General features: G+C 38.7%; 1 protein-coding gene across 1 annotated transcript in view; it reads right to left on the bottom strand.

Moving 5' to 3' along the window:
- The window catches only part of DNAH5 (dynein axonemal heavy chain 5), a gene marked incomplete at its 5' end in the record, with an annotated part of 198,001 nt that overhangs the window by 62,142 nt on the left and 111,455 nt on the right, over positions 1-24,404 (bottom strand). Inside the window, 9 exons of the mRNA XM_080679156.1 lie at positions 1,133-1,263; positions 4,710-4,882; positions 6,958-7,156; positions 8,901-9,124; positions 10,281-10,494; positions 10,685-10,807; positions 22,339-22,473; positions 23,157-23,299; positions 24,090-24,291. Coding sequence (XP_080535282.1) covers positions 1,133-1,263; positions 4,710-4,882; positions 6,958-7,156; positions 8,901-9,124; positions 10,281-10,494; positions 10,685-10,807; positions 22,339-22,473; positions 23,157-23,299; positions 24,090-24,291 — 1,544 coding nt within the window. The remainder of the gene's footprint in view (positions 1-1,132; positions 1,264-4,709; positions 4,883-6,957; positions 7,157-8,900; positions 9,125-10,280; positions 10,495-10,684; positions 10,808-22,338; positions 22,474-23,156; positions 23,300-24,089; positions 24,292-24,404) is intronic.

The following is a 24,404-nucleotide window of genomic DNA, read 5'->3' as shown; positions in this document are numbered from 1 at the left end:
TTTCCCAAGCCAGAACCAGGATAAACCAAATCCAAAAGCTCAACTTCCTAATGATCTCTTGAATATGTCTGTCCTCTTTTCTTTCTCACTGCTACCACTCACTGCACCATCATCTCTTGCCTAGATCCCTGGACAACCTTGTAACTGTTCTGGTTTAGCTCCTTCCATCTATTTTCTGTACTATGCATACAAATCTGATATGCTTCCCCCAGTGGTTAACTCATTAATGGTTTCCTATTGCTCCAGGATGAAGCCCAAATCCATATGACACTTTCAAAGGACTCCATTTCTCTTCCTTTCCCCACCTTATAACTAATATATATCCTTTAGACTACTAGTATATACGCCATACACCCAGCTATATTTAACTTCTTCCAGCGCCTTGAATGTGACTTCACATGTGCTGGTTCTTTTGCCTGGAACATTCTTTACTGCCCATCTTCTCTGGGATAATTTTGACTCATATTCAGGTCTTAGATGAAACATGTCTTCCTCCAGGAAGCCTTTTCTAACCATCGCTTAGACTAGGTTAGGAGTCATTCCCCTGTTTCAACGACACCTGGTCTGCGTTTATTTCCTTATCATAGATAGCACCTATGTATCATATATATCAATTGAGTTGCTCAGCCGTCTATCCACCTTGAATTACTATAAACTACGTGATAACACAGGTCAGGTTTACCTTGCTTACCATGTACTCCTCAGTACCTCACCAGTGCCTGACACATAGGTGGTGTTCAATAAATATTTTTGAATGTCTGAATAAGTAAATCTGTATTATTTTTCATCTATTTTTCCAGTTTATTAACATTCTTGAAATCTGAATTAACATTTAGTAGGGATAAATTTCCTCTGAGATGCACCAAAAGGAATACACATAATACCCACATCATGCATAACATAAAGACAAAGCCAGCTATTCACCGAAATGAGATGCTGAAATGTTTCGAAAGCAAATTATTAATGTGAAATCTTCACAGTTCATAACAGAAGTTGAAATGGAAAGATGATAAGTCAACACTGAAGAAGAAAAACTATTGTGATCTCTTTATGTACAAGTAAAATGCATTCTTAACCTCTGAGAACTGTTTATCAAATCCACTTATGGTTAATTCAAGTTAAACCTTGTTACCTTGTCAACGTGATCTGGAAGAAAGTATAGCCAGCAATGAACGAAGCCAACCTTGTCAGGCTTTGCTTTCCTGATCCACCAACCCCGACTAAGAGGGCGTTTCCCCGGGGAGTGCGAATGATGCGTGAGATCTAGAATATGGAACAGAAAAAGCATATATTAAACAACATGTAAATATTCCATTTTTTCCTACTTATTCTACATAGCATTGTGGAAATTGTACATTTCTTGGGATCAGAATGGACAGGGATAATGGTTGGAGGAACAAGGGCATTACTGAAACAGAACAGTGTTTAGTAATATTGAACAGAGTGGGGCATGTGGCGTGTGCCTTTAGGAAACTAGAAAGAGACCAGTATAGATAAATCAGTAGTCAGCCCAGACTGTGGCTTGCTCTGGGTCTTCAAGAAGAGAAACAAAGAAGACTTAAAGGTTTCTTTTAGTTTGCTCAACCTACTGCAGTAGGATAGGGGAAAAAACAAACAAACAAACAAAAGAAATTTCAAAATATGTACCTTTGGAATATAGATCCCACAATAGATTAGAATATCCTCCACATCTGAAACATGACAGTTTAAATGGAAGAGAAGAAAATTCCCCAAATATGGGATACATAATTTATTTTTAAAGAAGAAAATAAGCATAAACACCCTGCTATTATTTGGCCAAGACAGTGATATCTAAGATATCTACCAAGAAGTACCTATGGGTTCACCAACCAGAAGTCCGCTCTATTCCAGTCAGTAGCCCCAGACCATTCCAAGTCCCCATTGTGGTAAAAGCCCCTATTTCTTTGGCTTTTACTGGTATTGAATGAACTACTTACACCATCAGGCCTCCAATCCCACCTCGAGGAAATTCAGTGCAGAATTCTCCTTGATGCATTCTTCACCTTGTGTGATAATGATCTTTCCCTCCTAACTGCAGGTTAAGCCTGGGGTATTATAGTAATACCTACTTTTCTCTAGAGAGTGTGTTGGGGCTAAGAAGGAGTCACTTCCCTGTGGCTGGGGAAGCTTCCTGGAGTAACTCGGGCTCTGCACTCTGCCAAGGTTTTGTTAAACATCCTTTCTCAGAATTCAGGAATAATCTATGTTCTATTCATATTGACTATTCTTGGCTTTTGAATTATTTCCCCCAATTCAGTGTGAGCCCCAGGAAATGAAAACCATTTTCCTGTCTGTGTTGTGAGAATCTCTGAGATCGGGCTATATTGGAGACTTGGTTCAATTCCAAACCTATTTATCAAGCAGCTCAAGTGTGCCTGTCTCAGCAGTACTCCAGCCAGTGAATGCTGAGGTGAATAAATTGGATGCCCGCCCTCATGGAACTTATCATCCCGCAGGAAAGAAGAACACACAAAAAGATCAATCTACACAATGCAGCACCTGCTGGGCATGCCGTATTGGTGAGATGTCCTGCAATCAGAATGTGTTTCATCATAAGAAGTTGTTTTTTTCTGGATTACACGCCAAGCAGAGCATGACCGATGCAACTGGAGTGTGAGGCAGGTGCTAGATCATAAAAAATGTACATGCCAGGGCTTGAACATTAACCAAAGACACAAAAGAGATATCACAGAAATATCTCTGTTTTAAAAGAAAATCCTTCTTTTAATTAAGGAATGAATTAAGAAATATGCTTGGTCTCATATCACATCCTGTTTTGTTGAAATTTTATCTTAAATTCTGTCTCTTGGTTTCTAACATGTCTTATAACTAGGTCACATATTTCAAGACTCACACCAGTATGACAGACTTTGGATGTATTTTTTACAGAAAACAAGAGTGTAGAAGAGATGGTCATCCTAAAAACTGTGAAAATTGTAGTCTTTAAGCTCAAAATCCAGTCATGAATTATTCTTCAGCCAATTCCAGAACAGACACACTAAAGGCTCTGAGAGTGAGGAAAAACCCAGTCAAGGACCCTGTGCTAGGTCTTGAATGTCATGCCCAAAGTGAAGAAATGCTCACCAGTCATCATCTGTGCTGTGAAACACGGAAAAAAAAAGACATTTCTGGGGAACTTCCTGAAGCATGAGTCTAACATAAATAACCTCATCTTCAATTTGAGCAATTATGAAATCCCAGGCCAATCAGATTTTGTCTCCAGTAGGTACTTAGTCATGAAGTGGTCTTGGTATTATTTATTCACAAAATGTTTTTCTTTTGTTTCTTCTTCCTTTTAATCATTAAATCTGGCAGATTATCTATATGCTTCCTGAACACATAACTCTTACTCAACTATTAATTAGGAGCTAATTTCAAAATGTTATTTCTATTTCGTTTTGAAAGAACATTTGCATATATAATTCAGTATAAACGTCTCAGGTTCTGGAGAATTTAGAGTTTTCAAGCTAAATGCCTCATGCTGGGGAGATCCAACCCCAAAACAAACTTTCTGTCTTCCTCCTTCTCCCAGACTTATTCCAGCCTTGCAGAAATTCCTTTCTCCCACTCTTCCTTTTTCAGGGGGAGGGTTGACTAGATAACCCCTACAATCCCTCTTCTTTTCTAAGATTCAGGGATAATTAGAGGGGACAGTTTATAATTATGGGATCATACCTCCTGTTTAAATCTAACTAATGGAAGAAAGCCTTGTGTTGTCTTCTTTCTAACTAAAAGGATATAGTCTAAAGAAGTAATTCACGTAAATGACATGAGAATATCAGCAACCAATTTTAAATGTCATTGTCTTCCATCACAAATAAATTAGGTCATATAAGTTATCAAGTGAATAATATATTTTATTTTCAACCTTAGAGGATCAACTGTCCTATGAATGGATACTTCAGTGACTAATATGGCAAAGTAGAAAGGAAACTATTTTCTCTGTGGATTTCAATCTAACAGAATTTTTACCCAACTGGAAGTCAACTATTTATGCCGTATTTTTAAATTATTATTTCTAACTGTGTTGAAATACATCTAACATAAAACTTATCATCTTAACCATTTTTAAGGGTATAGTTAATGGCAGTAAGTACATTCATTCACATTGTTGAATGTACTCAAAACCATTTTTTTCTTGCAAAAAATGAAGTTATACCATGAAACACTCCCAATTCTCTCTTCCACCCAGTCCCTGGCAACCACTTTTCTTCTTTTTGTCCCTATGAAGTTGACTACCCTAGGTATCTCATTTAAGTGGAATCGTTCAGTGATTGTCTTTTTGTGACTGGCTTATTTTGCTTAACATAATGTCTTTAAAAGTTTTGCACTATTTTTTATAGTTATCTTTTGCATGATGCAAAAAGTAATCAGGATTTTTGCCTGTGCTTTGAACTCAGATGTCAACCACATTGATTCTATGTAGTGAAAATATTGAGCTGGAAGCTATACAGCAGCAACAGTGAATAAAATTATCACATCACACATTTGAAGTACACATGCTCTGATTTTAAGCCTATATGTGTGACATATTGCATTCAGTTTAGAAATTAAATTGGAATGTAGTACTGAGTTTATTTTTAAACTAAAAATTCTCCTAGGAGATAAAAACGAAAGAGGAGGGGGAAATTCTGGTGTGAAACCAAGTCTGACACTTTGCAGAGGCACTGATGGGTGTGGCCACTGACCTTGACTAAGTGGACCATCGCATCCTCAAAGAACACCAAATCCATGCCAGCACCACGGACACTCTCATTATAGAGCTGCAGGAACATATTCAAACGCTCCTTTAGATTATCAAAAGACTCAATTGGCTCATAAACTTTGGGCATCTCAGTATCAGCCTCTTCAGATGTTTCTCCTGGGATTGGGGAAGAAGAATCAATTAAATGTCTTCAACTCACTGGGCTTTAGTACTTCCTTCAATGTAAATTAGTACACTCATAACTCCATGATTTTCGTCCAAATGTCATATTACGTATTTTTATAAAAAAAAGCAAAAAATACTAAAAGGATTAGAATTATTGTGATCCTATACAGTCATAGCTCTTTTCTGACCAGAAAGGGTCAACTTCAAAAAATTTTATAAATACTGAATTTAACTTGTATCCATAGTTGGACATTGTCATTTCAAGGATCCTCCCAGAGATATTCACCTAATCGTCCAAATGAAGATCAAATAAAGTAATAATTTAATGTCAAAATCAGTAACAGAGGCTAAGAATTAAATTATTTTTAATAAGAATAAAAAGGTCATTGCATCTGCTCAGGCAATTTTTATAATTCAGAAATTTCTGGTTAGTGGTAAGGATAGAAGTAAATTTGGGGGAAAGGAAGTAGTGGGTTGAGGGAAAATGAATAATGATTTCCTAAATAAATAAACATATTGAATTATTTCACTGGGAAAATATTAAAATCAATATATTTTTAATTAGAAACATAGACAAGCCTAACACTTTTCCAACTTTGACTATAAAGCATAATACCAAAGAAAAAGCTAAACTGAGCACATATAAATTCACTATCAAGTAACAGTAACAGGAAAAAAAAAGTGACACATTCATTGCATATACTAATAATAACTTAGAAATTCATTGGGTACTAAAAAAGTGAGTGGATCCTCCAAATCTAATACTAATTATTTCCAATTGACCCTGTCCTAATGTAATTTTGTATTAACCTTTTTATGACAAGGAAAGAAAATTGATTTAACATAATCATTAACATGGCCTATTTGCAAAGTTCTAACATTTCAATAGTCATGTCACTGTTTCATCAATGTTCAACTCAAGCTTCGAGGAACAAAGTGCTTTGAAGTCACAAAAGATTAAGTGTTTGCCTCAAGATGCCACCCCCTTAAAATGCATTTGTGCTTTGCTCCTTGAAAATCATAATCTAAATATGTATCTTTCTGAATTAGAGGAAATAAAATACATAAATTCTAATTACCTAGCGAATGCTCTTACCATTACAGCATTTTTGTATTTGTGTGACCTGATTTAAAATAAAATGCGTCAGCGTCTTTCTGTAGAAGGTTCCTTCCAACTGCACAGCCAGCAATAAACCTCCTTTTACACGTTTCAATCAGAAACTGGGATCACATGCATCCTTATTAAATCTAGAAAGGGGCTGCCTTGTCATTCTCAATCATTTAAAAGGTATACATAGCATGTGTTTAAACATGCCTTTTTAAATTTGGAAATTAACTTAAAATTCATCCTCAGTTCAGAAGAGGTCATTCAATAAAAGAAAGAAAAAATATTCTACTTAAGCTCAGTTATTTCTAAGGGAAAAAATAACTGGAGCAATACTTCTTTTCATAAGAAAAGTCAAGTATGTCTCAATTTTTCATGGAACCATAACCACAAAAGCTTGCCTCCACGTCACCCATCTCTTTCTAATTATATGCAATGGCCCTCTCAGATAGTTTGAGGTTCTTCTTACTGTGAACACTCGGGATGACCCAAATAATAATCCTCATCATTTTTGCTGCCTTTCATGATGGCCCAAGCCCTTCTGCAGACAGCATTTCAGTTATTCCCCACAGTGCACCATGATGCCTACATGAATATTTCCATTTTTATAAATGAGGAGAATGAGGTTCAGTCAAGTTCAGAGACTTGCCCAGCTAATGTGTGACAAGTCACTTCCTCACATCTACGTCTGTGACAGCTGTAAGTCCCAAGTGCTCTATTCTGTCCTATCCTATTTCCCAACTCTACCTTAATACCCAAGACTCATGTGCATAAAAAGTAGTTAAATTCTGAACTCCAGGAGTATGCACTTATTTAATCATTCTATATTTGTTGAATGCTTAGCATGGTCCCAGACTTGTTTCAGTAAAGTTTACTGGACAAACATTCAGCATCCCTAAACTGAACCTTCTGTCTTCAGATATCCCTTTGGGGAATTTCAAATTCTGCTTCAATCGTTTACCTGTTGGTTCGGGTGCATCCCTCAAGAAATCCACAAAATAAGTGTCGATTCCACAATCCACCGAGAGTTTTTTCTCTTCACCAAACGCCTCCTCCACCAAACTTACTAAAGCCTTATCAAACCAGGTCACATCGTCTGACACCGTGAAACGATCAGCTATCACACGTTTACACTCATGCTTCCAGAGCCTTAACAGTTCCTGTAGAAAGCACAATGAAAATGTGCTACTGGTTGCCATTATGCCAGATATGGGAATTCAAGGTCACGATATTGTAGAGTACCATCCTTACTGATTTAAGGCGCTACATTTTAAAAAGTTAGGGTTAAGATATACTTCATTTCAAATCTGTGTCATTCAAGAATATTAAACAGAAAGTAGGTTCTATTCATTTTCATTCTTTAAATTAAAATGAAAACATCTCTAGACAAAATACTAAAATCACTCTGATCAACCAACAAACTAATATTCTATACATAAGTCTTACGTTAATGATAAATTAGTCTGTATTAGTCATGTGGCCAGACCATAAAATAAAATGCAATGTATAAATAACTCTCACTTATACAATTGAGGTATTACAAAGGTATATTTACTTAACACCATATGATGATTATTTGAGGCAAAAAAAGAAAAAAACGGCAATCACCTAGGCTAGATAATTCAGGGCCAAAAGCTAACTGGAAGTTGAGGAAATAATGGCCCAATACACCTGTCCCTATAGCAAGCAGAACAAATGTTTGCCTAAGCTCATTGATATGAAAGACTGATGGAAATGTCTTAACTTGGCAACATTTTGCAAGTTGGAAGTGTTTTTAAGCCATTATATTTTTAATGATAGAATGCCATTTAGTTGCCAAAATATAAAAGGAGTGCAATAAAAGGTATTCAATGATTCAGTTAAAATAAAAGTTCATGATAAAAACCAATTGCTAAAACTATTTATACTGATTTAAAATAAACATCAAAAATGGCTACTCAAAAAGTAATACTGGAGAACTCTATTCCATCCTGCCATTAATTTGTCAATAACTTTGAACTTAAAATGTTCATTGCTGTTAAAATGGCTCTCGCTTCTCTGTAACAAGGAGAGTGAGTTTTCACCAAAATATCTTGTCTTAGAGTTAACCAGTGCAGATTCCTACTTTGTGAGCATCTGGGTAACGTTGTTTCTCTAAATAGTCAACACACTGTGCCTGGTGACCGTTTAGTTGATATCTCAACTGTTTCTGTATTTTTATGTACCCTAAAACCCATTTGCTTAACGACCTCTTTGGTTCCATAAAAGGCTGAAAGAGAGGCCAAGGTCACATTAGCCTGAGCACACAGGCCATGTTTTGGTTCCTTATTCAAAGGAAATTCTATGATGCTAGGAACTATTATATTCCAGTGGATGTACAAATGCTCATTTTTCTGTCAAATGAACTTTCTTCTATTCTGCCTCTTTTCAATGTTAGCAATACATAATTCTTTCAGTGCATTCCGTTATATGGAAAGGAAAGATCGTGAAGGAATAACAACAAATGGTTTCTTTTTTCAATTTTGATTATTTTAAAGATAATTACTTTTTAAGTTAAAATGTCATGTTTAAAATATGAAGATTCTTATACAATAAAATGAACAGTGACCTGTTCCATTATTTAGTATAAAAAAAATACCGTATGATGAGAAAAGAAAATCAATTGTTCCTTTCACTCTATTAATAGAAAATAACTATGTATACCATTTCCTTAAACATAATCCTAATTTAATTAGAATTTTTAAGTAAAATTTTCTGACACTGTTTCTTTATTTGTGTTAATTTAAAAACATCAAAGAAAAAATATCCGTTCTAGAACATCTAAAAATATTCTCATAATTCCACTAAAGATTACATTACTAAAAAAATCTAGGGTGTATGGTGAGTAACAATGTCATATGTCTTTCTTTCTTACGTATTACTTACATCTGGTTCCTTGATAACCTCTGAGGTGGTGTTCAGCATTCCCTGCCAGATCCTAGAAAGATCTCGAAGATTAAATACGTAATGGAATTTTGCAGGGGTGGGGAGCATTTTCATCTTCGTCATCTGCCACAGTCGGCGTGTCAGGGGAACCAATTTTGTCACTGAATCTCTCACTTCCTCTGAGAAACCCCTTTGGATACAGTAGTAGCCTGTCCCAATGACACCTGAAAGGGAAAAGACGCATAACATTTTGACTGACAGTCCAAATCAACTAAATTAAAATGAAAAACATTATAATGCAGAGTTTGCACAAATATAATTACACATTTTAATATACAACTACAAATTAAGGAAATTTACAGTATGTTCTCTTATCTTCAACACCAAAAAAGTAGATACAAGTTCAAGTACGTTAGCACTCAAATACTGAAAAGTTGATTAAGAAATACTACTGCAACTCTAGCTGAACGGATTCAATATTATTAAGTGGGTAACTGATAAATATATAAAGATGCCTTATAAAAGAGATAAGAAAGAGGAAGATTTCATAGCTGCTCTAAGATTTCTCCATTCTTTTGTTGCACTTAAACGCATTATAAAGTATTTTAATTTACCTTATATATAACACTTTCCAGGTCCCACCCCCAAAAAAGATAATTAAAAATGGTAACAGTCATACTTTCTGCTCCATTTTACTTTTCCCAAGTCTAGATAATTCACATGCCAACTGGTTTCCAAACCTTTGCCCGCTGCTGTAATTGAAGGCAGGTGCTGCCTAGGGTGCTAGGTTGACATTTTGGTCTGCCAGAAATTAATTAGCGAAATCCTAAGGAGTTTCTTCTCAGTATCAGGTTCAGAAATACTAAATTAATATTTAAGACAAATGACATAACTTACACTCTTTTTCTGCAAAGAATAATTCCAAAATCGGTTATAAATCATTTTTATTACTCAGTTAAATAATTATGATTATCTATTGGGCTTGTGTTTCTTCAATAAAATTATTCCTGAAATACTACATATGTAATCAATCAATGATTTATTACTCTATAAATTATTCTGAAGATCAGACTATAATTAATCTCAGTGCAAAATTATTTCTTTGGCCAGAATCATTATATGGGTTGGTTGAAGTACCAGCTATATAAACTCTTGGCATGATTACTGTATCAATCTCGACTTCAAATATGTGTGTCCATGAGGAAATAATCTCATGATGTAAGTCCTTATATAAACAAAATACACTACTTGGGATTGATAAGGGCAACAGATTAAGGAGCCACCGAGTGCTCCTTCTGTGTTGACCTCTAGGAATATACTTCTCATTGGAACACAAGGAACTGCTCTTCCCTCCCCAAGCCCCATCAACACTCATCTTACCAAAGATCTTGTCCATGGAAGCATCCGAGGGCAACGTGCAGTTAAATATAGAGAACTGCCTCTTGAGTCTTTGGGGTATATCATTGCGTCCACCCCCCGGATGGATCATGGCGGCCAAAAGCTGAATGTCCACAATGCTGGAAAACTCCCCAGGCTTCTCTAGGTTATAAAAACCACTCTGTTCCATCAGCTGCCGTACTATCTCATTAGTAACCTAGGAAAGACAACTTTCAGAATTAAAATGTCACTCCTTTATATGCTGGAACCTCACTTCTTGAATGCTTCAAATCAATGGACTTAATGGGAAGTCAGGAATTATATGTCGGAAAATCAGAAAAATATTGATTCATCAAAGAATAAGTCAATGTTGAATTAAAGAAAGTGCACAATAAGACTCGACATACCTGGTCTCCCCACTCATTGATAACTGGCATGTTCACATCATCGATAAAAACAGTCATCTTCTTTCCTGCAGGAGGGCCATATGTTGTACCCATGCGTTTATCCACATAACTCTCTATTGTCCTCTGTTAAACAAGAAAGCCAACAGACACGTCTGTGAAAATATCCCCTAAAATGTCGTCAATTATTTTAAAAATTTAGGGACACTTGAATTGACAGGAATTACTCAAAAAAAAAACAACCCAAACTCCCCTTAAATCTGGAATGCAGGGTGCAAAGTGCCTAAATTATCTTGATAATGTTTACAACCTTTGAAAACATGATTTATTTTAGGAGTAAATAAAATTCTAATCCATGTAAATTTTTAATGGGATGGGACTCTTCAGTCCATTTCTATGGATTTACTTTTGCCTCATTATGCCTATGTTGCTGACACTCTAACCCCCACCCCTCCCCCACTGTTCAAAGAGGCCAGCCTTTATAATGAGGGACAAAGGTAAACAGGGCTACTATCCAGGAAGCTTCTTAGGACTGGGCTCTGAGCTACTCAGCCTGCTGTAGGCAGAAGACGGCTCTCCCTCCATGAGGAGGCTGGCTTCTATGACCTGACACCATCCAGACTCACTGCTTTGGGGCAGATGCACTCTGCATCACTTCTTATCCCTTGAGACAAAATGAGAATAGCACCCACCACCTCTCTTCTCTCATTTCCACATTCTGAGCTTAAGTGGCACAGGAGACTACACTGTGCTCTATAAAAACATTTCCCTAGCAATATGAAAAAGAACCTTAAAACTGATGAAAGTACTAATGTAATGTTATGTGTCTATTACACTTCAATTAAAAAAATAAAAGAAACTGGTGGAAGGAGTGTTGAAAGGGGTAAGAGGGACATGGGACAAGGACCCCAGATTGTTGACAATGATGTTAGCATTTCCATGGTAGTACAATGTAGTTTGTAAATTAATCAGTCATTTAAAATGTATGCACTGATTAACAAGAGCTAGCACCGCGAAGAAAACAGAAAGGGCTTTGTGGTTCCCATGCTCTAGCCAGGGATCGGGAACCTTTTTCCTGCAAGGGCCATTTGGATATTTATGACATCATTCTCGGGCCATACAAAATGATCAACTTAAACATTAGCCTGCTATAGTTGGTCAAACATTTAATTAACTCAGCCCTAATGCCTTGGCAGGGCCAGACCAAATGATTTTAAGGGCATTATATGGCCCGAGACCCGGATGTTCCCACCCCTGCTTTAGTAAAGAACGAAAGATTTATGGGATCTAAAGAGACACCAGAGTATATCCCACCCCTGCTTTAGAAGCTCAGTCTTAAAGACCTCATTTCAATCCTACCACTGTATAGATCCTTGATTTTAAATCATATTAAAGATAATGCATAAATTTAGGAGAAAGTGGAGGTATACTGACATAAAATGCATTCTCCTCCTATCCAAAAAAGCGTTCTCTTATTTCATGATGAGTAAACCAGTAAAAAATGACTTTAATATCCAAGGTACAACCACAAAATAAGGCCATGATATAAGCAAAAATCTATGCATCTGTCTTTGGAAATGGTCACAGTTTGGTAATTTTAAATTTTAAGTTTCTATCTTCATTTTAACAAATAATACATAGCAAAAGATATGAAAATTTTTCACCATTTTTATATAGAAAGATATATAAATATATCACAACTCATTCAATTGCAAAACAAATCTCCCATGACAACAGTGCAATGGCAGAAAGAATTTTATATTCCCTGACATAAAAGCAAACTGTTTGAAGTAATGAACTAGGCTAAATTTAACTCTGCTTTCCAATGAATTTAAATGCATAAGGCAATTAATAATCTCCCGACACCTCCCTCTGGCACTAGAGCCTTCCAGGCATTCCCGAGTCTATTCATGAGAACACATAGGCACATAAAGATTTTATGTCTTGGGGGGGGGCGGGGCTTCCAAGAACTAAAAGCTGTAGGTGGACTAAGTGAGATAATATGAAGCAATAGCCACATACCTGCACTTTCTTCCCCTTCATTATGACCTTAATTTCTTTGAAATAGCAGGAAATTATTAGTAAGCTATATATATCATAAAAGAGCTAATTTGACAAAAACAAAGTAGGGAGAACAAATAAATAGCTTGTGAACCTCGAGGTGAGACTTCTTTCTGTTTTTAGTTACCTAAATAGTTACCTAATGAATTCTGAAGTTTGCTGGGACCTCCTGAAGGCCGAAAACACAGTAATTGTGTGTTTCACTCCCCACACACCTATTTGGGAATGTGTGGGGAAACCACAGACTTGGACTGGTATCTCCAACTAGACTTCCCCACTTGGATGATCCATCGCTTAACAAAATCAACATATCTAAACATAAACACCTCTTATTCACCCAAAGTCTGCACCCACTCCTGTGTGCTCATTTCAGGAATAGGCCCCAACTACCTAAATGCCCTTGGTCAGTTATCTGTCTTTCTCATGGGGATTAATGTCACAATCACTTAAATTGCCTCCCTAGTCTCCTCCAGTCAGTATTGGAAACTTCTTTATAAGTCATATACATGTGTGATTTATAATTTTCTGTATCCCTAAAGAATTACCGGTCATTTTTGTAGTAACCTACAACCTACATTCTCCCAGATCTCCTTGACTTCTGTTCCCACCTCTTCCATTGTTTTGGTGATATAAACCATGGTCCAGTTAATAAAAATATGTATATTAGTTTACTTAATTACTGTCTGTCTCCTCCACCAGAATGTAAGGAGGTCAAGCACCTCATATCTTACTCATCGTTGCATCCTCAGTGCCTAGAAGGGTATCTGGCCCAATGTATTTATCAGTCAACATTTGATATATACATAAAGACAAGAAACCTGGAGTCATTTTTAACTTTTTTCTCTCTCTCCCATCCCTCTCCACCAACAATATCCACTCAGCCTATCAGTTCTGCTTTCTAACCACAACTTGAATGTATCTCTGTGCTGTTTCCATTCCCACTTATATTCTCCTGGTCCAGCCAACCTCCCTCCTGAGGAATTACTGCAGCCATCCCCTCTCCAGTCCCTCTGAGTGCAGCCATATCTCTTCCATCTTGTTCTCCACCTCCACAGCCAGAATGAACTCCCTAAGTGGCAATGTAACCCTACTCAATACTCCAGTGGTTCCCCATTACTGATTTACAGGGACCTCCATAATGCTCCCTGCTTACCATTCTAGTCTCATTTATAAACACTCTTCCGTCTCTTTGTTCTGGCCCTTCAAGGTCATGATTCATTCAGATTCATTTAGCAATAAAAACATACCACAGACTGATGCTCATCTCACAGGCTAGTTTACGTGTTCATTATGGAACCTTATTTACATATTGCTAAGAGTAGCCATTTCTGACCAAGAGAAATCTCTCAGGATAAGCATCAGCCAAACTTCTGAAATACTGATGTAGATGAATGTTCTTCTTTAAATGTTACTTCTCTCAACCCAGCTATTGATTTAAAAAAAATTGAGCCTGGCCAGTGTGGCTCAGTGGTTGAATATTGAGCCATGAACTAAGAGGTCATCAGTTTGATTCCCGGTCAGGACACATGCCCTGGTTGCAGGCTCCATCTCCAGTAGGGGGTATGCAGGAAGCAGCTGATTAATGTTTCTATCTCTCTATCCCTCTCCCTTCCTCTCTCTCTCAAATCAATAAAAACGTATTTTTAAAAATTTTTTGAAATCTCTAGCAAGTGCCTGGATTATGGAAAGTTTATACTATTCTCTGAGAATAAACAAAAAAAATTTTCTTTGAAATCTGGGAATGATAGTCAGCATGACATCATCGTAAGCAATTTATAGAACCAAAGGACCCCGGTATTGTTGTTTATCTCACACACAGATGGAAAACCAGGGTTATCCCAGTTATGACAGTGGTGCTTTAAGAATTAAAAACTAGATGGTTAGGGATCCAGATAGACTTAGGAATGGAGGTGAGGAAAGCTGCCCCTCTCCATTCTAAGCTAGCAGTCCTAAGGGCTGCTGGGGCAATTCAATTTTCTCAATTAATTTCTTAATAGATTATTCAGCCTCTATAATTCCTAAGATTAATATACAAGAAATATTAAATTCCCCCTGGTCATGGTCAATTCTTTCATTATATTGATTTTCAATTCTTTCATTATATTGATTTCTGTAATCCCCTAAAGAAACATCTTCTCTTCCTCTGGGCTCTACAATACTTAGATTACACCATGAGTAGCACTTACCACATCAGCTACGCCTGACTGTGTACATGCCTACTCCAATCTGACAGAGGGAGACAGATTGCATTGGAAGGGGTATTGGCAGGATCCCGTACAGCTGAGGAGGTTGTGCACTGCCCAATTTTTGGATTTACCATTCACATGATTGTCTCTGTGAATGGGACATAGCATAAACCTGCATAACCGGCATGGCCTATTCAATAGCTCTGATTAGGTTTAAGTCAGAAAAAAAGGATTCAACTGCTACTAGTACTTCTCCCACTTATTAACATTGTCATTTGATGTAAGTCACTTAGTATGTCTAAATCACAGCTCAGAAGTGGGAGTGTATATAATGATGCATAAATCATATATATATATATATATATATATATATATATATATATATATATACACATATGTGTATATAGGCATAAGAGTATTATCCACAAATGATATAATATATATGAAAGCACTTAGTGACCTTAATGCATTATAAAAAAGAGGTATTTTATTATTACTGTACATATCTCTATATATCAGCACTTGAATCATTTTCCATACATTTTACATCTAATTAAATTGAAATATAAAATATACTTAATTTTAGGCTTCCATTTATCTGCTACTAATATTTAGCTAAAATATAAAAATGAGAGTTTATTCTCTTTATTAAAAAATCTACTGCCTAGCTTTCTGGTGGTAATGGCATCCCCACGTCAGCATGCCTCCTTCATCCCTCTCCAGAAAAGAGAAGACGAAGCACAAGAAGAAGCTCCTGGTACAGAGCCAGTTCCTACTATCTGGATGTTAAATGCCCAGGATGCTGTGACATCACCACCACCTTTAGCCATGCACAAGTGGTAGTTGCATGTGTTGGTGCCCCACGGTCCTCTGTCAGCCAACAGGAGGAAAGGCAAGGTTTCCAGAGGATGCTCCTTCAGAAGGAAGCAGAAGCCAAAGCACCTGAGTGGAGGTGAGTGGGGAACCATCCCGATAAATGCATCTTGGATACAAAATAAATCTACTGCCTACGTAAGAGCTTCCCATTTTATTATAATTCATGCAAACCAAATGAAAATGGTCTTACACTAGTCAGATTTAAAATGTACAATATAAATAGTAAAATGATATCTCAAACAACATGAAAATGCAATAGTGCATAATTACAAGGTAAAAATAAAACAAATGCACTACTAAGTAATGAATCAATTATTTGAATATCAATGTGGATAAAGAAAAGCCATTAGAAGGAAGCACAGGGGTGAACTGGGAAAGCACTGTGGAAGGCGTGGGAACCAGGTTTCTCTCTCGGATTTTGCCACCGACTGTGTGAACTCAGGTACTTTAATGTCCCTCCACCTGAGTGCCTTAACATTAACAGTAAAACCTGACATTTTTAGGGGACTTTACCATGAAAAAATACTTTCACATAATCTCCCTCTGCAAAATAGTCTTCCAGTTGTGTTTTGGGGAGTCAAAAGAATGTTCTGCCAATGCAGGGACCCCTGCAGGAAGCAAGGATGAGGCTAGAAGGGGTCTCAGGAGCCCAGCTCCAATTCCACCACAGCAAATCCTTGGCTCCTTGTTTTGTAGCTTAAGTCTTCTGCCTAAAATTGCATTTGAAAACACAGTTCTGAGTCTAGAAAAAAATATGGAATTTCCTTCCCAGCTCTTTGATTCTTATTTTTCTAAAAAAAAAAAAAAAAAAAAAAAACTATTGATATGCAAACCATTTATAATACTGTTACATTCAAAACACTTTATGATTATTTTTAAGAGATAAATTCAGAATTTAGAAATTCTCTTAAGAAACTTTCACTTTCTTCTTATCTTTCTGTATTGCTTAAATTTTGAAAGATATGTATGGATTACTTTAAAAAAATAGAAAAATACATTAAAACAATATTTGTTTGTGGAATAAATGAGAAATCTCTTTTAAAAGACCAACTAAATTCTCTCCGCCAAAGAATAGGGTGACCATATAATTTTTGCCCAAAGCACACACTTTTGATCGTGACAGGGCATGCCATTGATTATTAATCTCAGACAATGGAAGTAAACTAGACTGTCCCAGGCAAAGAGGGACATACAGCCAGTCCTTCTACTGATGAAAGATATCAGAACGATAGCATGGTGAACAGAAAGGAAACCCTGATGAAAGTAAGTGTCCCTGAATAGACTGTGTGCTATCATGGCAACACAGGATGATTGGACAGTACTATTTTCTCATCTAGAATTTCAACTTGATTTGGATCCAGATAAGTGGGAGATACCGAGACAAGTGCTCGGCTCCATCAGCCCTTGTTCAGCATAAAAGGCTGTAAATTACAGTGAGAATATTAATTACAGCAGTTTGGCTAATCGAAAGCTTCCTAAAATTAATGACTCTAACTTAATCAAAAGCTTGGATGCTCAGCAGTCAAAATAGGCACTAAATAGAGTATATGATTTTGTGATGTTTCTGAACAGAAAACGAAAGAATTGTTGATACCACTTTCACACTGAAGGGCAGGAGGGAATTGGTCTAAAGTAGTTGTGAATCAGAAAATCCTGCTTCATAATTCTTCTAATTATCACACTTCAATATGGTACCATTGTTAGAAGTGTATTATATAATTTATGAATTTGCATATCAACAAAGGGGTTGCTTTCTAGATAATACATGCCTTTTTCCCAAAAAAGTTAATAAATATCTCATGCTAAAGAGACATATGCCAAGGTTACAGGTTCAATCCCCAGTCAGGGTACATATAAGTGACATAGACCACAGATCTTTACCATCTTAAAGGGGTAAATATCACCAAGAGTTACTAACAAGTTCTTATTCTATATTAAAAAATGTGGCTGGCCTCCCCGGGTCCTAGGAGAGAGCCTTTAAATCCATGGGATTTCCTGAGTAACAGGAATGTCTTTGTTATTCACAGTGGGTCCCTCAGACCATTCATGTCAGAAAAACCATGTGAGGATCAGGGCTTTGGAGTACGAGTTATCAGCTTATCTCCTTGGATGTGAGAAGGCTTGGAGATTGAGTTCCATCACTTATATAGCCAATGATTCAATCAACCATGCCTATGTAATGAAACCCAATAAAAACTCTGGATACCGTACTTCAAGTGAGCTTTCTGGTTAGAGATATACACCATGTGGTTAGAGAGTAATGCATTCTGGGGACACAGCAGGTGAGCATTTGAGACCCTCCCAAACTTTGCCCCATGCATCTCTTCATTTGGCTGATCCTGATTCGTATCTTTTACGTTAAAACCATAACCCTAGGCACAGCATTTTCCTAAACTCTGTGAGTCATTCTAGTGAATTATCAAAACTGAGAGGGTCATAGGGACCCCGGAATTTGTAGCCAGTTATTCACAAGAGCTGGAGGGCTGGACCCCCTGAGCCTGAGGCTGTTATCTGAAGTGAGGGAGTCTTGTGGGAGCCTTAGCCCTTCATTTGTAAAGTCTTTAGTGACTCCAGGTAGTTTCTATCAGAATTGTACTGCAGCCCTAAAGATTTAATCCAGTCTCAATAAAAGGGAATAGCTAGACAATTACTCAACATAATGGAAAAAATATCATGCTTTGATTTAATGTTTTAAAATCTGCATCCACAAGTAGAATTACAATTATAACTTTTAAAAAGAATATACTCCTAAAGTAAAACTAACAAAAGTTCTTTAAATGTAGAACAATATCAAGGAATGTTTATAATGTTAGCATCTTGCCAGCCTGGGATACTTTAATGTGCTGTTCCCCAAACACAAAATACCACTGCTGGGTGCCTTCCACCCAGACCTTCCCTTTGAGAGGCCAGTAAGCCAGGACAGGTCACAGGGAAACAGGCAGGTAGCTGAACAAACTGGCAGAGCAATTTACACAGATACAGAAGGTCACCACCCTAGAGATAACATCTAGGCCCAGAAAAGCAGCAAAACCAGGTGAGTGACACCAGGACCAGCTGCAATGACTAGTGACCTGACACTGGCCAATCAGTGGAGACCACGACTCTGAAGCAGCAGCACTAGAAAACTGATGAATGTTCTGCTGAAACCCTCCCATAAGACCTCCCCTAAGAGTCTCACCTACAAGAGAGACATAAAAGCCTCCAGACAAAGAACCCAGCATGCACTCTCCCTCTGGGGAACAGCTCCCGCCATTCCTTTTCCCTTCTTCTTCCCTCTTTCCTTTCCTCACAGGCACGCATCTCCTAAACTCTGAAGGACTCCATGAGCCTTGCAACCAGGGTAGCAATGGGCAGTGGCAGCTCGTTCCAGACTAAACCCTGACCCTATTCCCAAGGCCTCCTTTTCTCTGACTTCCCAGAGAGTGAGGGCAGCTCAGCCTAGGCTCTCCCGTTGCCTCTTCTATGGGAAGCCCTTTCTTGTTTTACTGTCCCCAACATTTACTTTAATAAATGTTCCCTCGTAGTCACCTGGACTCGTGTTGTGAAACTGTTCCTGAACAAAGTGAAGAACCCACACACTATAGGCAGGCCTAGGCAGACCCACCAAGGGCCAGCCAGATGTCCTTTCCAGTAACACCATCACAACACTGTGAAAAGGTATTCATTTGATTGAAGGCTAGCCAGTATTGAAAATGCCACCTCTAAAAGAGGAGCATTACATAGTTGGCGATCTTATTTAGAAACTTAATCAATGGTCTTAGTTTATTGGCATTCTGCAGTCACCAATTACATTAAGTGAGAAAATGCCATGATTTAGCTATGATCTTAATATTTTCATTGCTCTTTGATATTTTCATTCTGACAACTAAAGAACAACAAAGTTAATCAAAAGCAAGCTTCTTGGGATTTGGATTCTCCTAAAAGCTTCCCTTCCATTTTCAATGTATAAAATGTGTCCTTTTATTAATGCACTAGAGGCCCGATGCTCAAAATTCATGCAAGAGTAGGCCTTCGCAGCCACGACTGCCTGGATCCCTCCCTCGCAGCCACAGTGGCTGCCTCGATCCCACAGCCGCACCCCCAGCTTCGTCCCAGAAGTATGTCCAGAAGGACGTCCGGTCTAATTAGCATATTACGCTTTTATTATTTTAGATTATTTGTTCTAATACAGAAATGAGAGGTGATTTAAGAACAACTGAAGCATGAAATGACACTTAGGATTTCCTCTCATTTCAATGGGGTCTTAGATGGCTTAGGAACAGGAGGAAACAACCAACCAGCCACTGCAAACCCAGGTCATTCTTGGCAGCTTTACTGACAAAAGCAATGCAAATTTTTTTGGGGGGTGGTTCCTTTGACTCTTCAATGATATGATGGAGTAGCATCCTTAGTATAAGAGTCTATGATTTTATTCCTTGTTGCAATTGATAATGGGAGCTATTGCAAAATGTTAATCCAGGGAACAACAGATAAAAGTGACAGTATATGAACCAGAGATTAGAAGGAGAATAAAAGGTAGACTGTAAAAGAATTAGACTCGAACAAAGACCATCTGGGGATTCCTTCATGCTGTTACCCTGGTGTGAAATCAAGAAGAAGTGGATTACGTAGAGGCAGACAGGGAGAATGAAGAAAAAGGAAAGGACGTGACAAGTATTTCCTTAGATACATTAGCTGCCCTTGATTCAGAAAAGATCCATCAAAGATGCCTCCAATGGATCCAGTATAAAGGCTAGAATAATGGTAACACCCACAGAAAAGCAGACAGTGATACGGAGGGTCCTAATGATTTGATTTGTGACTACAGCTTTAGAAAATCATCTTTTTCTACCTCTCTCCACCTCATAGACCTAGACTTTCCTCCAATAATCATTAACCCCTGAGGCAGCAGAAGAGAAAAGCCCAGACCTGACTAATGGTCACAAGGTCTGGATCTCTATCAAACTTAAGACAACATCTTGGCCTAAGTTATGTTTCAGCTCCGGAGTCCTAGGGTGGAATGTCCCCTAGCTACTTTTACATGAAGCCAGACAGAGGGAGGCCAGGGCAGACCTCAGAGCTTCCCTCCAAAGCTGAAGAAATGATGTATCACCCTTACCTCACTTCCGGCCAGTCAGTTTCTAACACAACACAGAACCCCTAACCCACCCACCATATCTTGTGATTTGGCCCTATGTAATCTGTAATGTACACGTCATCAGGGAGTTGGTCTTTAAGAGCACAAGCTCACCCCCACTCTGGACTGGGCAATCTTCTTATATAATAAAGAGGTAATATGCAAATTGACCATCACTCCAACACACAAGATGGCTGCCCCCATGTGGTCAAAGATGGCCAGCAGGGGAGGGCAGTTGTGGGTGAGCAGGCCAGCAGGGGAGGGCAGTTGGGGGTACCAGGCCTGCAGGGGAGGGCAGTTGGGGGGGCAGTCCTGCAGGGGAGGGCAATTACAGGTGACCAGGCCAGCAGGCGAGGACAGTTAGGGATGACCAGGCCAGTAGGGGAGGGCAATTAGGGGTGACCAGGTTTGCAGGGGAGGACAGTTAAGGGTGACCAGGCCTGCAAGGGAGGGCATTTGGGGGTGACTAGGCTGGCAGGGGAGGGCAGTTAGGGGCGACCAGGCTGGCAAGGGAGGGCAGTTAGGGGTGACCGGGCCACCAGGGGAGGGCAGTTGGGGGCGACCGGGCCACCAGGGGAGGGCAGTTGGGGGCGACCAGGCCTGCAGGGGAGGGCAGTTGGGGCAACCAGGCCTGCAGGGGTGGACAGTTAGGGGTGACCAGGCTGGCAGGGGAGGGTAGTTAGGGGTGACCAGGCTGGCAGGGGCGGGCAGTTGGGGCAATCGGGATGGCAGGGGAGCAGTCAGGCGTCAATCAGGCTGGCAGGGGAGTGGTTAGGGGTGATCAAGCTGGCAGGCAGAAGAGGTTAGGGGCAATCAGGCAGGCAGAGAGGCAAGCGGTTGGGAGCCAGCAGTCCTGGATTGTGAGAGGGATGTCCGACTGCCTTCAAGGGGTCCCAGATTGGAGAGGGTGCAGGCTGGGCTGAGGGACACCCCCCAGTGCATGAATTTCACGCACCGGGCCTCTAGTATAGTAATAAACTACTTCCTTTCTTGACTGCAAACTCCTGCTCGCACATTTCTTTGGGCCAGTGCATGCCAGCACAGGGACTCAAAAACTGAGGTTTGGTAGCAACAGTAAGGCGAGGAAGTAGGTTTCAGTGGAGGAATAAGTATTTCTTTCGGTCCACTTTAGATTTTGCAGGCTTTTCTACATAGATATTTTAAACAGGATCAAGGTTTTTGATACCTTATATAAGTTTTTCATTTTTCCATAATTTAAGATGTTTATATGTTTTAATCTAATTAGGGAGAAATTCTACTGCAGTTGAATAACAGAGATAATGGAAGACATATGTAGGGATCTATCATGGCTGTGGGGGTGGAGAAGCAGCTCAGCAGGCACAGCAGAACGGTAGAGAGATCAGAGCCTCCAGTTTATCACAAACCTGAGCTGCCAAGCAAACCCCAAGAGCCAGTACCTGAAACATGAGTGGGGTGGTTGCAGAAGAAAAGTTCAGACTCTTGGTCATGTGACTTTCAGAGTTGTATTTTGACATAAATCCTTTCATTATGACTGTCTTGGCTGTTCCTTGCTCACCGATTAACAGCACAGCCTACAATAGGGGTTGAGAAAGAAATCCAAGAAATACAATAAGATGATTGTCATGGGCTGAATTGGCAGTTCCCCACCCCCCTCCAGATTCATAGTTTGATGCTCTGGCCCCTAGTACCTCAGAATGTGACTACATATGGAGAAAAGGTCTTCAAAGAGATAATTAAGTTAAAATGGGGCCATTAAGGTAAGCCCTACTTCAATCTAACTGGCATCCTTATAAGAAGAAGAAATTTGGATACACAAAGAAACAGCAGGGATGCTCGCACATAAATAAAGGCCATGGGAGGACAGTAAGCCATCTGTGAGCCAAGGAGAGAGGCTTCACAAAGAAAGCTAAACCTGCTGACACATTCATCTTGGACTTCAAGCCTCCAGAACTGCAGCGGGGGGGGGGGGGGGGGGGGGGGCAGGGGGGGAAGTATCTTGTTTAAGCCACCCAGCTCTATGTCAGCCCTAGCAAAGTAATACAATAATCCAAAGAGATGGATTTCTCTTTGAAAAACAAGTCAAAATTCACTTTCTCTCATAAGAAATAATTAGTTATGAATGAGAGCTATTCAATGCTAATATTGTTATTGGAGAATAATAAAAGAAGCATACTAATTGGGGTAATATTTAGATTTGTGTTCTCAAGTGACATTTTTAAATATGCGATTTTTAATAAAAGTTAAAGAGCCATACCTTGCCCTGTTTAGCGATGGTTTTAATTAGGAAGTCAGTCCTCACATTGTCAACATTCGGCACCAGGATGGAGCCATATTCCGGGGTGGCGTCAGGTGGATACTCATATTCCTCGGTACAGGTGTTCCAGTGCATCCATTTACCTGAGGTAAACAGAACATGCACCTCGCCATAGTCATTCCTATTAATAATTTAACTGACTGTAATGAGCAGACATCCTTGACATTTCATGAAGACATCTTCCAAAAACTCCCCATAAAATAAAGATCATTAAAATCAGAAAGATCTAAGTACTATTCAGGTACGTGTTAGCTGAGTAAGAATTTCCCTAGGAACTATTCCAAATTCGTACTATTAAGAAATATTTCAAAGAATCCTGAAATTTTCTTTTATATACGTAGGTTTTCAATAACATAAAGTGTGTATAAACATACAGAACACTATGACAGTATGTACATAAAATCATTTTCAAATGTTTAATCTCACAAACTTTTCATTACTCACTTCCTTAATTGTAAGACCAAAAATATAAACCCCTAGGATGCCACATATAAATATTGCATATACTGTATATGTGCATTTCATATCTGTGTATGTATGTACTTTATATATACGCATGCACATATAAATACTTTAAGTATAGATATCTACATAGATGTATAGGTACACACATATTTGGTAAAAATATACTTCACACTTGTTAATTTTTATATGAATTACTGATTGTATTATATGAATAGCTAATATGGATCTGATTTGGGTTTTAAATTTTGTTTTTAATTCATTAAAAGTTCAGTACACGATATTTGAAAAAGAAACAATTAGCTTTCTTCACACATGAAAATTTCCATTTTAATTTTACATGCAAGAGTTTTACCATATATATAAAACTGTTCTCGTGTGCTACATATAAATGGAAGTGAGCATCCTCACCATCGGACGTGACATAATAGTCAAACATGGTGTCGGCGGTCCCGCATAGAGGCGGCAGGTCCAAGGCCAGCGTTTCCTGAGACCGCAGCCAGTGCTCCAGCCGGCGCCGACCCCCCAGCTCCAGCGGGGCCCCCACGCTCCACATCAGGGAGAAGACGTACAGCCTTTCCAGGTGTCCCGGCGTGACCTCCACACCCTGTTCCTGAACCGGAAGAACAAAATGTAATTATGTAACTCTCAAACCAAAACTTTGCTTTGAAGTTGTAAGGAAAATAGCCAAAGTATAAAAGGGTCGACAGTTTTCCCCCAAAACAA

The sequence above is a fragment of the Plecotus auritus genome (assembly GCF_963455305.1).
Source record: "Plecotus auritus genome assembly, chromosome: 7".
Classification (NCBI taxonomy): Eukaryota; Metazoa; Chordata; class Mammalia; order Chiroptera; family Vespertilionidae; genus Plecotus; species Plecotus auritus.
This window is presented reverse-complemented; position numbering and strand designations above follow the sequence as displayed.